The 15,382-nt window shown below is 37.1% G+C and overlaps 1 protein-coding gene across 9 annotated transcripts in view; it reads right to left on the bottom strand.

Moving 5' to 3' along the window:
- The window catches only part of SLC7A11 (solute carrier family 7 member 11), a 393,259-nt gene that overhangs the window by 365,003 nt on the left and 12,874 nt on the right, over window positions 1–15,382 (bottom strand). For 8 of the 9 annotated variants that reach the window (XR_009596822.1, XR_009596820.1, XR_003591971.3 and 5 more), the window contains exons 4-5: window positions 10,289–10,414; window positions 4,584–4,683 (exon numbers count right to left, since the gene is read on the bottom strand). Coding sequence is in view for 3 of the 9 variants with exons in the window: in XM_060400588.1 (XP_060256571.1) it covers window positions 4,584–4,683; window positions 10,289–10,414 (226 nt within the window). In the remaining 6 variants the exon portion in view is untranslated. 9 annotated transcript variants of the gene reach the window in all.

The following is a 15,382-nucleotide window of genomic DNA, read 5'->3' as shown; positions in this document are numbered from 1 at the left end:
AATAGCCATTACATAGGTCCACAGAAGCACGGGTTGATAGGGACAAATCCTCTATATAATCTAAAACCAAGTGACTAGAATATTAGTCCATCAGCCTTTAACATACTTAAAGTATCTCATAACTTAAAACAAAGATGAGAAAACCTGTCTTATTCCATCTTTATTCACAAGCAGGCAACTGATGCTCATAGTTGTAAAAAACCAAGACAACAGGCCCAAAATGGAGTCATTTATGCTTAATCCTCGTGTCATCAAATCAAAACATAATTCAGTTAAAGTTTCACACCTCCCAGAAATGGAATCCAAAACCAGTCAGTTAGGAATTGCATTATTTAAGTATTCTGCCTGGTAGACTCTTGCTATCCCCTAAATGAAAATAACTCTGTAATAACCAATCTGTTTTTTAGCTTAGTATAACTTTTTTGTTCCCACCCTTTCAGCCTATAAAAAGCTTTCTCTTTTGTACAGCTCCCTGGAGTTCCTTTCTATCTGCTAGATAGGATGCTGTCAATTCATATCGATTTTTTCTCAAACTCTTAAAAATTTTAATATGATTCAATTTATATTTTAATAAAGTTAAGGTGTCTGATATTTTAAGGACTATATGCGAAGCAGAAACATTTGAATATCTGAGAGAACAGTAGCAACAAAGGTGATCTAAAAGGTTAGCAGCCAAGGATATTTTTTAATGACTAGAAAGTAATTTTCTAAAAATAGAGGTTGTAGTTATACCAGGAAGGCAAGCAAAAATCAATACTTATATCTGGAATATGCACTCTGAGGGATTTGATGCGTTTGTTATAAGCCCAAGGCAATGGGAAGTACAAGAAGAAAATGAACAAAACAAAATCCAAGGAGGAAAAAAAAAAACTCACACAAAAACCACACACACACACTTAGAAATATTTCCAGGCCTCTCACTTCAAAAATAGCCAGTTCCTTCTAAACAGTTGTTTTAGAAACCAGTCTCTTTCCAACAATGTTAAGGAAAGAAAGGAAATATTTATGAAAAAAGAACCCAATTTCAAATATTTTCCATAGAGAAAAGGAAAGGACTTGGGACATGGTAGCAGGGTGGGAAGGAGAAAGCTTCTTATTTTGGTCCAAACATTCACATCCTGTGGGAAATATACCTTTATGCGCTCCTAGTCTCCAGTCATGCATCCATAGCGTTCTCTACACATCTTCTCAAGTTCTCTAGAGAATGTTCACAAGATCTATCGTTCCAGCTTTTCCATGATTGCGTATAAAAGGCACTGCAAAGCTGGCAATGCATTCTAATACCCAACTATGAATTATTTTAAAAAGAAGCTTATTCTTTAGATTAGATTTGACACAATGCTATAAAATAATCCCAGCAGATGCTTTAGAAGACTAAATCCCCTGAGGATACGATTTAAAGGGGGGAAAAAAAAACACACACAATGAAAAACTATTTCCTATCACACATTAAAAAAAAAAAAAAAAATTCCCACCAAGCAATATTTAGCTTTGGATCAGGATATGGGACTGAAATTGGTTGAGTTCCCTTGGGCCACAGGGAGACTGACATATTTCTCTGAATGCAGACGTTGGCAATAATATTAAAGTTGTTCTGACCCAACTCTGTGACCTGGCTGGGTTAATGATTTCTTTCCCCCAATCATGTTTCTGTGAAGGAGTTTTCATCATTCTAAAAAGGTCCAGCACTCCTCATAAACCAACAGCCTGCCCTATTCACATCCAAGGTCTGGCCGTGCCTTTTTCCTATTCAGTGGGTAGGTGGTGACTTGCTAACCGAACCAGGCCTCCCAGACAACAAGGGTCTTGCTGCTTTTACTTAAACCGTGGGTGGTTAAGTTCTGAGGACAATGACTGCTTTTGTCTCCTTATTTGCAATGCCCCCTATACTTTTATTTTTGCATCAAACATTGTCAGGGCAGGAGTACAGGGAGTGGAGGCTCATTTACGGTGCCCCACTTATAATTCCACAACACAGTCTTTTAATTCCATCATGAAAGACAAAGAAAGGTCAGAGAGGCAGGATCATATTTGGAAAGTGACTACATAACCCCCGCTTTGGGCACTCTTTTAGTTTCCATCTTTTTCCATTTATATCCAGATATTAACTTCTTCCTCTGGAATTCCAAACCAGCAGACTATTTCTTCTAAACACAGCTCCCTTTTTCTAAGACAAATGGCCACATATTAACAAGCAGGTTATTTCTACCTACCTGCAAAGCAGCATTCAGGTAGCTGAACAGCTATTGGAAATATACAATTACTTATCTGCCCCATACATAAATCACTTTTATCAGATGACATTCATTTAAAATCCTGGCCTTAATGTCTTATGACTGAACCCTCTAGAATATAAGAAAAGCAAGTTTCCTGTTCTTTAAAATAGGACATGGACCTGAGGATTCTATGAGGAAAAGTATAATATAAACAAAGGTTCATGTAAACCCCATGTGCCCTGTAAACAGAGTATTGAAATAAATTTCTATGTCTAAGATGGAGCCACTAATCTCCAAGCCAACCCTGGGTTCTATATTTATTTCCCTGTTTTACATTCATTTTCCATTTTTCTTTTCTTTGTTCCTTACTCTTCACCCCATAAAAGCTTCCTGTCTTCCACCTCCTTTTTAAGTTCTCTGGACTCTTGTTTATACCACCAAAACTGTCTTTTAAAAATCTTTCTAATAAGAGTAACATTTTGGGTTTAGTATCAACAAAACTAAAGATTAAGATAATAAGATAATTCAAAATGAAAAGACTCTTTATACTTGGAGAAAGCTAGCAGCCCTCAAAAGCTTACAGAAGTGAAGGTTTGCTCTCCATAAAGCAGGTGACTTGAGTATTCAGCCCTTGTAGCAGGGGAGTGAGTTGGGTAGAAGAATATTTTAAGATTCCGTGGGAACAGATGCATGGCACTCACAGGCAAAAGAAACTTCATTCAATAGAATTAATCAAAACTCCCTCATGAGGATCTCCACATTCCACATTCCTGACTGAATACTACCAAGCCCCCAACACTTGGCTCTAACTGAAAGCTTTTGTCACCTCCCCAACTTGCTCTGGCCCCTCCTGGTGACCCTCCCAGGGCTTGGCCGCTGCCCCAGGGCGCTGGAGCTCTGATCAGGCTGAATAGCCATAGAATAGATGATTCCACTGCCAACCCTGTGGGAGCACAACTCCTTTTTTCATTTTTTTTCTTGCTCAGTACCACATTGTGCTTTGGACAAAAATAAAAAGACTTCAAGAATACTAAGACTAACACACATACACAATGGCTATCAAAATATTCCAAAAGTACACAAATATTTTATACTAGACTCTTCAGAGCTACAATTTTCTAAGAACTTCAAACATTATGCTTCAGATGCCATGCTAAAATTTTTAGTTCCTTTACTCTCCTAATCCTCCTCTAGTGCTCTGAATTTCCACAATTCAGTGAGATTAATAGGGTAAAATTTTCATTTATTGAAAAATATATTTTTATGTTCCATGCATTAGTTAGAGAGTAAGATCCTAAAAACTGAAGAAACAAAAAGAAATTGTGTTTGTATTTGAGATGCATTTACATAATTTTAAGCTAGTGTAGTTTGCTGCTTTTTAGGCTCATAGAACATTCTCACTGCAACTGTACAATTAACTCCATAAATTATTTTTTAAAAGAAATATTGCTACTAATTACTTCAAAACTGAAATTTAATTTTACTACAATCATTTTGATGTTTAAATAATGGCATTTCTAGTGGCATTTCTTGCAATAATCACCTCAACTGAATCTTACTAGATCAATAAAATTTAATTAGAAAAAATTCCTGCTCATAATCATGGATATTGTTATTCAAATTCCTAAACAAAGCAAGACATAAATACAAAGCTTTAATGCTTCAACCAAAATGTCATCACATTTTGACATGGATCCACCACGGAAATGTACCTATGGCACTGTGGTTTTATTCATCTTTTCTGCATGTTTTGTTTTCAAATGTTGAGGAAATTTTAAGGAATTTATAAAGTCCTTTAAAATGTAGCAGATTACCTAGTACATCTGATTTCGCTATCCCATTTACTCCTTCTTGCCTTTAGAGGACCATTTTACCTCCTGGGAACAGGTTACTCATTTCTATATCTGAATTCTTTCTTTCTCATAGGAAGGTGGAAAAAAAAAAAATTCAACTAATCACTATTTTCGTGGACCTTGGAGCTTCAGCTTGGAAGACTTTTTGACAAAGTACTCTTCTTTAATGGCTTTTGGCACTAGTATGCCTTTACTGATTCATACTTACAAATGACTTGTATTGGTTCTCAAGACCCAGCATTTGTTTATTTTTCACATTATCATGTTAAATTTACATTATCAGGTTAAATCTAGTACCTGCCTTGACTGGAAACCTCAGTGATGTTTGTGTTAAGTTGTATACACAGTGACTGGGCTGGTGAAGGGAGCCACATTACCTTCCTCTCTTCAAGTACAGCATATCATGTTGAATTATGGCTGTTCACAATCACCTAGCACCTCACTTGGCACTTGAAGTACTTGAAGGAAATTAATGAATCATCCAAATCACCAGTTGATAGTGATATCAACTTACCAGCCAGCATACGCATACATTCCATAATAGAAAGCCAATGGCAATCCCATAATACTTGCATCTCTTCCTGAAAAGGCATCTTTAAAATACTGTGTTTGCCCTGAAATGTGAATAGAAAGATTAAGGACTTTTCAAACAGCTGGTTATTATTCATTCTTTAACCGTAAACATGAAAAGGGAGAAGGGGGCTTGGGGATGAACTATACAGTTTCAGGTCTAGATTTCTTACTCTCCGCTCATTTCCAACTTTATCTATTAATGCTGCATCCATTATAGAGAAGGAATCCCAAACATATGCTGATTGCCACTAACACTACTTCACATTTATTTTATTTTATTTTATTTTTGTGATTACTTGTCACATCTATTACTGTAAAGACAAATAGGCAATTGTTTTAAACCATGAAATCATAAAATACCATTTAAGAAGAAGCTTTCGTTGCTGTTATTCAGTCACTAAGTCATGTCTGACTTTCTGCAACCCCATGGACTGCAGCATGTGGCTCCTCTGTCCTTCACTATATCCCTGAGTTTGCTCAGATTCATGTCCACTGAGTCAGTGGTACTATCTAACCATCTCATCCTCTGCTGCCCCCTCTTCCTTTTGCCTTCAGTCTTTCCCAGCATCAGTGTCTTTTTCAGTGATTCAGCTTTTTTCATCATGTAGCCAAATACTACTTCACATTTATTTTAATAAAATCATGGCAAAGAAGAAAACAACATTTCAAAAACAGTCCCTTGCTTTAGCATGCCTCTACTCTTAACAGAGTTTCACCATGACAGAATACTAAAGGATCACCTGTAAATTATAGTGTTTAGGAGTGTGATATAATTCTCAACAGCGATGATAATACAGTGCTTGGGAAGAATTATTCAAAGGTCTATCTTCCATGAGGAGGTGGCATGAAACCCCAGAACCACCTTCTCACATCATTTAACTTACTTTTTTTGCTTTCTCCCTATAGTTCATTAGATACCAACAGGGGTTGCAAAATGCTGTGAAACAAATCTGCTTGACACTTCCAAGCTTGTTTTATAAAGGAAAACTTATTGGAGCACAGTTAGGCTTACTTATTTATCTAGATACCATCAGTTCAGCTCAGTTCAGTTGCTTAGTCATGTCCAACTCTTTGAGACCCCATGAACCACAGCATGCCAGGCCTCCCTGTCCATCACCAACTCCTGGAGTCCACCCAAACCCATGTCCATTCTGTCGGTGATGCCATCCAACCATCTCATCCTGTCATCCCCTTCTCCTGCTGCCCACAATCTTTCCCAGCATCAGGGTCTTTTCAAATGAGTCAGCTCTTCACATCAGGTGGCCAAAGTACTGGAGTTTCAGCTTCAACAGCAGTCCTTCCAGTGAACACCCAGGACTGAACTCTTTTAGGATGGACAGGTTGGATCTCTTTGCAGTCCAAGGGACTCTCAAGAGTCTTATCCAACACCACAGTTCAAAAGCATCAATTTTTCTATACTCAGCTTTCTATATAGTCCAACTCTCACATCCATACATGATCACTGGAAAAATCATAGCCTTGACTAGACAGACTTTTGTTGGCAAAGTAATGTCTCTGCTTTTGAATATGCTGTCTAGATTGGTCCTAACTTTCCTTCCAAGGAGCAAACGTCTTTTAATTTCATGGCTGCAATCACCATCCGAAGTGATTTTAGAGCCCAGAAAAATAAATTAGCCTCTGTTTCCACTGTTTCCCCATCTTCTTGCCATGAAGTGATGGGACCGGATGCCATGATACCATCAGTCTGTGGCTAATTTTACTCTCCAACAATAGGGCTGATAATTGTTGCAGAGATCCCATGGCACACAAAGTTGAAAACATTTACCATCTGCCCGTTTACAGAGAAGGTCTGTGGACCCTTACCTAGAGAACAGCACTGTTTCCTTCTAGAAGCATGGAAAAGAAACCATATTGAACTTTAAATAGGTTTAAACACATTGTTGCATCAACATGTAGACTGAGTGCTTTTATGCATCACGGTTTTCTATTCTTTGTGATGGGACTTTTCTTCTATATCTTTTGGATAATTAAAAAATCGGAATTCAGATTTAGCCAGTCAATATTCAAAGTAAAGCATAATGAGTTTCTGTTTCCCAAAGAAAATAGCTAATGAGATTATCTAAATGGGAACTATGACTATTTCGAAATTGGCCATAAGTAAATAAAAGAGGGGGTGGAAGATAGATGGTGTACAGAAAACTCTCTCCACACTTAAATCTCAGTTTTTGTTTGCAGTTTCCAGACAACAACATATATATCAATACAGTGTGTGAGTTTTGAGGCCAAAAATGGAGAATATTGTGTTATCCACTAAATGACTCTCTCAAAACATCCAATTCCTAAATATATCTCATTTTTTAAAATGACACTCTCAATTGAGATATATCTATTTTACTAAAACATCTCTGTGTCCTCATAGAAGAAAAACATAAATCTTGGAACCCAGATTAAAAACATCTGCTGTATATTGCTTTATCATGATCTGTGGTCTCCTAGGCCTTATGGGACAATATTGCTAAAAGTGCAATACTGAATAATCAATAAAAGATACAAAACTTTGTAAAGACTTAATCCTGAGGACAAAGTGTTACAAAAGAGAGTTGTTTCCAAATTTCAGGAGTATTTGGCTGCATAACAGAGATCTCAAGAAGATGAAAGTTATTAGATTCAAAGGAAAGTTTAACAAATCCTCATAAGAGAATATAGAACATACAATTATTTTCTGAATCTCATTAGGTCAAAATAAATGTACAATCTGGGTAAGTAAAAATTTTCTCCTCTTGAAGTTTTGTATTAATGTGAAACATATGTGATAAGTTAGAGACAAAGAAATATCACTGTTTTATAGTAATAGAGCAAATATACCTGCTATGAATAATCTCCAAAATATTTAACTTACTTTAAATGTGGGAAAATTCCCAGGTCATCTCTCTACTGCTGCTGCTGCTGCTAAGTCGCTTCAGTCGTGTCCGACTCTGTGAGACCCCATAGATGGCAGCCCACCAGGCTCCCCCGTCCCTGGGGTTCTCCAGGCAAGAACACTGGAGTGGGTTGCCATTTCCTTCTCCAATGCGCAAAAGTGAAAAGTCAAAGTGAAGTCGCTCAGTTGTGTCCAACCCTCAGCAACCCCATGGACTGCAGCCTACCAGGCTCTTCCATCCATGGGATTTTCCAGGCAAGAGCACTAGAGTGGGGTGCCATTGCCTTCTCTGCATTTCTCTGCTAAGTGAGATATATAAGGAAACCTGGTCACATTAAGCACTGATAATGAAACTGGGGACAGACCACTCTCCTGTCCCCTGCCGCATGTTTGTAGAAGTTTTAGCCTCCTAGGCTTCCCTGAGTTCCAAAGAGCAATTTTAATCAGAGAAGTGAGAAAATGCAGAAACAAAGGAAAGCAGTCAAGAAAGATAAAAGAGTAATTTTAGCTATAAAGCAAAATTAAAGTTCCTTAATTATTCCTTGGGCTTCCCTCGTAGCTCAGTTGGTAAAGAATCTGCCTGCAATGCAGGAGACCCAGGTTTGATCCCTGGGTCAGGAAGATCTCCTGGAGAAGGAAATGGCAACCCACTCCAGTATTCTTGCCTGGAGAATCCCACAGACAGAGGAGCCTGGCAGGCTACAGTCCGTCGGGTCTTAAGAGTTGGACACGACTTAGCAACTAAAACCACTATAACCAGTTGTTCCTTAGGGCTACAGCTGACATCCTGAGTCCTATCCTTGAGTTGTTTCCCAGACATTAAAGCCTGTATCAGGAGGAGGAAGCTAATTGTAAGATGACCACAATCACATAGCTTACAAATTGGCTGGAACCTAAGGATTGATAATGTTGACCTCTGTGACCTCACCTTTATCATCAACCTATCAGAGTATTGTGCAGGAGCTTATCAGGTAGCCTGTGACCTTCTCCCTCAATCTCTCTTTAAAAAGTCTTTCCTAAAAGCTAGCAGGGAGTTTAGATTTTTTTAACATAAGGTGCCCATTCTCCTTGCTTGACTCCCTGCGACGAACACTATGCTTTCCTTCACCACAATTTGGTGTCAGTAGATTGGCATTGCTGGTCCTTGGGTAAGCAGACCCAAGCTTGATTCAGCAACAATACCATAAATATTAAAGGATCATTCTATTGCAAGTGTCAAAAAAAAAAAGCTAAAAGATATGTCATGACTTCTGCTCTCAAGGAATTTGCAATACAGTAACATTTGGGCAACTACACCTCACCTCACCTCACCAACATATATAACTAAGTGGTAAAAACTGACTACAGTCTTACATCAAAAAGAGAAAAGAAAAAAAATGATCTTTGTTTTAAAGGACTGCATGTCATTTTTTGGAATCTAAAATGACTCAGTTTCTGAACTTTCCAAAAATGTAAGAAATTCCTTACAGAAATATAGAGTTAGCCCAGAAAAGGAAAGCAGTAACAAAATAAGTTACTTTCCCTACATTTCTAACGGATCAGATAAAGTATGAGAAGGCCAGCTCTGTGGAGACCAACATGAATTAGAAGAGTTCTTGTTTTCCCTTCAGCGTAAGCTATAGTATTAAAGATCTTCATTGTGTTTATTTTGAGTTGGCTGAGGTTGCTGAATTTGATGCAAACATTTAACCAGGAGAGTTCTAAGATGTCCCACTAGGTTTTATTAAATGGACAGCAGTGGTTCCCTTTCCCCAGGTATAGAATGACAAATCTTTCCACCTCTGTTATCATTTAATGCCTCTACATTCAGCAATGATTTTTTGTTCAATTTTGATATTTCCTTTTGCCTTGAGTAATCCTTCTCTTGCAACTTCATCAAATTTCTCTATAAACTCCTTTTCTTGGAACAGACAACATCAATGTGAATATGAAATACTTTACGTGCCAAAGTTACACATCACTCCTTTATCATTTCTTCTTACTTCCTAACTTATTTCCTACATCTGTGCCCATTGTTAGTTAAATAACTCACTAGACCTCCTTCTCATCCAATAATTTCCCCTGAATCCAAGCAATTGCCTGTGCCTTCTTACCTAGAACAATTGAAACTCTAAATGACATCACTCTCAACCATCTCAACTCTAAAAAGGCAAATACTCCCAGAAAATGGTGTTACATTTCTATAGAAATGCAGATTTTACATTAAAATAATGTAACAATAAAATACATTTTTACAACTATTTTTATTGTCAGATAGCATTTTTTTATGAATGCTATTTCCATATCTGACTCTCCTCTCAAAATTCCATTCTCAAGGTAAAAGGAATAATTACAAAAAAGTAAAACAATATTTTATCATTTTTCACTATTTTCCAGATATCTTTTTCTCTCTCTAATGTTTAATATATCCTTGAACTACTTTAAAGTAAAAATAAGAAGACACATTTATCTGTAGTTAAAACTAACAGCTTATTTTCTTTCTACTTTGTGTTTTCACTACAAACAGTTTAGACCAAGAGAAAATTCACTGATGCCTTATTTTGCTGCTTGGCCCAGGCTTTATCCTCTTGTTGCCAATCAGCTGTAAATACCAACTCACCCCCCAATGTTACAGGCTTTCAAATCAATTAGATGACAGTATAGAGTCTAAGTTCCATGAGCAGAGAGACTAATTAAGGGATTCTGCTAGTACAAGTGAAAGTCAGTGTTAGAAGAGACCAAAAGCAGATACGTATTTTAAAAAGCATTTACTTTTCAGTCCATACCTTTAATTAGCTGCATCACTCCAGGGACTATAATTATCAGAATTGCTGTAAGCTTGCAAAAGGTTAGGAAAATCTGGATCCGGGCACTCCAACTGACACTCATGCTATTTAGGACCATCACCACAGCTGCAAACAAACAGATGAAGTTACAAAAGGTGAATCCTCATTGGTATACGTGAAGACGTCTTAGGTCCTGGCTACTCAAAGTGCCAACCGTGAACCAGCAGTATTGCCATTCATTACCTGGAAGCAGTTTAGAAATACACACTCTCATATGCCACTCCAGACCTAAGGACTATAAACATGCATTTCAATCAGATCTCTAGGTGATTTTTATGCACCCTGAAGTTTGAGAAACTGGATAAAATGTGCGGACAGTAAAAAGTTATCTCTTGTTCTTTGTATGGGCTTCCCTGATAGCTCAGTTGGTAAAGAATCCACCTGTAATGCAGGAGACCACGGTATGATTCCTTGTATATGTCAATAAGAGTGAACAAGGATTGTGGTGCCCCAACAATCATATAAAAATATCTTCTAAGCAAATCCTGAGGCCATCACATGCAGACTGCTGAACGTGACTCTAGTCTGACACAGTGGACAGCTCTTTTCCTCCCTCAGTGTCCGCATGCATAGTCACCTGCCAACTTGGGATCACATTAAAGAAGGGACAGAGTTGGGATCACACTCAAGAAAGGACAATGTGTGGAAAAGTGGGCCGGGACTTTATTCTACTTTCAGAATTAGCCTTAGCCAGCACTTTTTGCATTTTCTCTCCACTTTCCAATCAGCATAGTAAGGAGTGACTTTCAACCTACCCTAAATGTACAGGTTTCCAAGATATGTTTTGGAACTTGAAAAAATGTTTTGAATGATAAATCCAAAAGTGTTTCCAGAGTAGGATGCACACGACGTCTGAAGCCAGCAGAATTTCTCTTTCTTGGTGATGCTATCTACAATGTCCTCAGCAACTAGCCACTCACCCTGGACTGTGGACCATGAGAATCTTGAGAACAGAACAAACATCATTCATCTCTGTCTTGCTAGTATCCAGCTTCATCCATGGCCCAGGAAGATCATTAACACAGTTTTGTTGAATAAATGAATGTGCTGGATCCTCAGTTTTTAAAACAAACTCTATAATACCTTCAGCCAAAAAGGCATGAAATAAATGGTGGTACTCTCAGGCCCTGCCTCCTATACTATTCTAGAACGACTGAGTTATTCTAGACAGCAGATTTCAATTTTATACTCTTTCTAAAACCTCACACTTCGTGTTACTCACCCTCTCCTCCCCACTCCCAACAAATAAGCCACTTCATACCTGACATTTGTAGTTATTAGCTACAAGCTTTATTTTTAAAAGGTGTATTTTCCCTAAACAAATAACAAAAATGAATGAAAATACTTCTTGGGGGATTAAAAAAAAAACCAGAATTCTTACAATTCAGGTTGCAATAGGAAGCTTTCCATATGTACACTAATGAGTGATCTTCATAGTTCCAGTTGCCTGATACAATCACTAGCTCATTTCAGAATTTAAGAATTGGTACAAATGTTTTCAACACATAATATACAACAGCAAAAATATTTTAAATAATCTAGCCTTCTAAACGTAGGCTGATTCAGGTATGTCTTTTAAAGGGATTACTATGCAGCCATTTAAAATCATGACACAGTTAAATATTTATTACATAAAAGATGGTTCATTACATGTTACTGACCAATACAGAAAATTAGAGAGAGACAAATAGATGCTACATTGACATATAGGGAGATAGGTAGAAGACAAAGCTACAAACATAGAAAGAAAGAAAAGGAAAAATTCTGAAGGACTATTTACCAAAACATTAAGAGAAGGTATCTATAGATGATAGAATACGGAATAAGTTTTAAGTTTAAAAGTTTATTTTTCTACACTTTTTAATAATTCTTATAATGAACATGAACCATTAAGTAAAAAAATCAAAAGAAGAAATTTTCATCTTTGAAAAAAGCTCAAAGATGGGAAGAGTAAGGAACCATACAAAGTTAAAATAGGGAGTTACTGATGAAGAAATGTTTCAAAGGAGAAATGATGAGAATGATTAGAAAGGCTGAAGCCCTGAATAAGCTATATGATAGGCTGAGAGAAATATTCTACCTGTGCTTGAAGCTGGAAACATGAAGAACTAGACAGGTCTACTGTTAATTGCCAAGTGCATTATTTTATCAGAAAGATAAAAAGTAAAATGATTTTTCTCGCCCCTGTAAAAAGCACTTATATACTGAAAATAATTTAATGCAACTCTGCACTCATCGTCATCAACCAGTGATTCTTGTCCTTTTTCTATGCAAATGGCTCTGTGATAAATGAATCATCATATGAAAGGGATTGTTTTTTTAGCTAAGGAGATCCAGCATTGGTCTGAAAATAATTGGATTCATGTTCCCACCAACACAAAAGAGCACTGTTTTCTTTTAAGCAGAGCTCCTAAAAACCCAAACACCATTTCTGAGAGTACTCCACAGTAGAAAAGGGCTATTGTAAAGAGAGGAAGGGAAAAGAGGAGGAAGGAAGAAGAAAAAAAAGGAATAGAGGGAGGGAGGAAGGAAGGAAAAGAAGGAGGGGAAGAGGGGTGGGGAGAGAGGCATTCTCATGTTAGAACCTCTATGTATTTGGGAAGAGGAAAGGTTTGTTACTTTCATAAAGAGTGTTAGAATTCAATGCCTATTGAAATAGAAAGCAAAAGTGAGTGCTGGGAATTTTTTATTTTGTAAAGTTTTCTTAGAAAAATGGAAGACAAAAATCAAACAAATATTATGAATTGATAATCTCACCTTGCTTTCCTCTCAGGCAGCTGAAATCAAAATTCTGGTTAAACCTGATTTCTCTCAAAAGGTTTCTCAAAACCCTGCTTTATCTGAGCATCCAGACATTGCCCTCATTACACCATATGCCAAATTCCAGCTAAGACTCACCTCTATGACCCTGAAGGGATACAGCTTAACAAGCAACGAGGGAGCCAGTACCGAGGCACTGTGGAGGTCCTCAGGTGGCGAGAACCGCTGTTTCCCCATGTGTCTTTACAGAGACGTCTAAGTCCATGTATGTTGCTTATCCAACAATGTTGAAAAGGGATTTGGGATTCACTAGATGCTAAGAGATTTCAGAGTTTCTGAAACAAATAGTATCTACTCTGGTTTTTATACATTATCTATTTACACTGTAATCATTAGATAAATCTGAGCAAGCTTTCATCCTAGCTTCACTTCCTTTGAATAATAATTGCTAATTTTATGCATTAAAAATTACCTGTATTGATTTGATCTTATTTTTTATTATTATTATTATTTTGCTGAACTTAAATGTTACCAAAATGAAAATAGAGAGACATATAGCTTGTATTTACTTATTAATGGTGCTGGTCGGTTCCTAAGAACTAAAATGGAGCAATGAAAGTTATAGGTATAAACTCTGGCAATCAGAAATACATAGGGAAGGGAGCTATGTTTGAAAAGGATGTTTAGGGGAGTATTAAAAACTGATACAGTGATTTAAGGACTAGCAAGCATTTCTTTCTGTACTTCAGTAATTCAAGTTTGTCTTTTGTTTTGCAGAGTGAGGTTACTAAGTCTGGATATATTGGGTTTTTTTTCTTTTCTTTCCCCAGGTTCAGGTTCTTCCTGGATTCTGGCTGCTTTGTGCTAAGCTGATAAAATATACGGGCACTGTACAGATGCATCATGGTGAGCTGAAGTGAATTGTTCCACTGTTCTTTGTAGCAGCTGCCTGGGTTGCCTCCATTTTTCTGTTAGCATTTGTTTCCTCTACGGATTCATTGCAGAGAAGCTATGTAACAATAAACACCTTTTTGAAGGAGAGAGGCTATATCTAGGATTTCACTATTGGGAATAAAAATGGTAAGCATGAAATAAATGTACACTATTATATGACACATATTGTGCAAAGACCTTACATGAATATTATTTAATCCTCATATCTCTATGACTTGGTTACCATCATCAGCATTATTTTTCAGATTAACAGCTGAGAACCCGGATATTACTTAACTTGTCCATGTTCACAGAGGTAAAGGTGAAGATAAGGTTGAAGCCAAGTAAGCTGACTCCAGAGTCCACAATTTTACCAGCAGTTCACAGGTAACAATGAAGAAGCAGGTCAAAAGACACATATGATTTCACTCGTTCTCTCAAACATCTGATGCTCTTCCTCTCGGCTAAGGATCATGTTTATCTTGGCTGGGATTTCAAGACACTTTGATTCCTCATTTTATTCCTCATCCTTCTGAAGGGTTGATTGTTGTTTTGAAGTCCTTGTATATTTCAATACTACATATCTCTACCTAAGAATTGGTTGTCTTGGTATTTAGTTACGGTAGAAGAGGAGTAAAGATAGTCCAATCTGGGGTTTAAACAGAACCACTTTATGTGCAATATTTGAAAAGCTAGCCCAGAACTCAGCCTAGACTTTCTTTCATGTAATTTAATGATGCTAGTAGAATACAGTTTAAAAAAAATTCAGTAATGCATTTATAGAAATGGCCATCTCTCTTTCTCACATCATAATCACAAGTGTTATTTTGTTTACTTTCTCCAATTATTCCCACAGGTTGTCAGAAGAAGCTAATGCTCTTTATTCACCTATGTAAATTAAGAAAACTGAGACTCAGGGAGGTTGTTAGGGATGTGTCTGAGATAAGAGCCCACATCTGACACAAGGAACTTTTATTAGACTATTCTGCCACTCAACTGTATACTTAAACAGGGTCTGGTTTCAGGAGACCAGAACCGAAAACTAAATGTCGTTTTAACTCTTGAACATACTTCAGTGTTTATTGAAGCTTCGAGGAGAGTGAAAATTCATGAAGTTCCATAGAAAGTAAAGGGAGCAATGGCCCTTTACCTAGGGACACTGGGCTAGAGGAGAGAAGACAATGTGAATATATAAGATTTCCCTACTCAACTTCCACATGCCTGACATGCTTGCCAGAATGGACAAGACTTAGAGTAAGCAAAACCCTTTTTTCTTTAAAGACTTTTTATTTTTTTTTTAATGTGGACCATTTGTAAAGTCCTTACTGAATGTGTTACTAT

This window comes from Ovis aries, chromosome 17 (genome assembly GCF_016772045.2).
Source record: "Ovis aries strain OAR_USU_Benz2616 breed Rambouillet chromosome 17, ARS-UI_Ramb_v3.0, whole genome shotgun sequence".
Classification (NCBI taxonomy): domain Eukaryota; kingdom Metazoa; phylum Chordata; class Mammalia; order Artiodactyla; family Bovidae; genus Ovis; species Ovis aries.
This window is presented reverse-complemented; position numbering and strand designations above follow the sequence as displayed.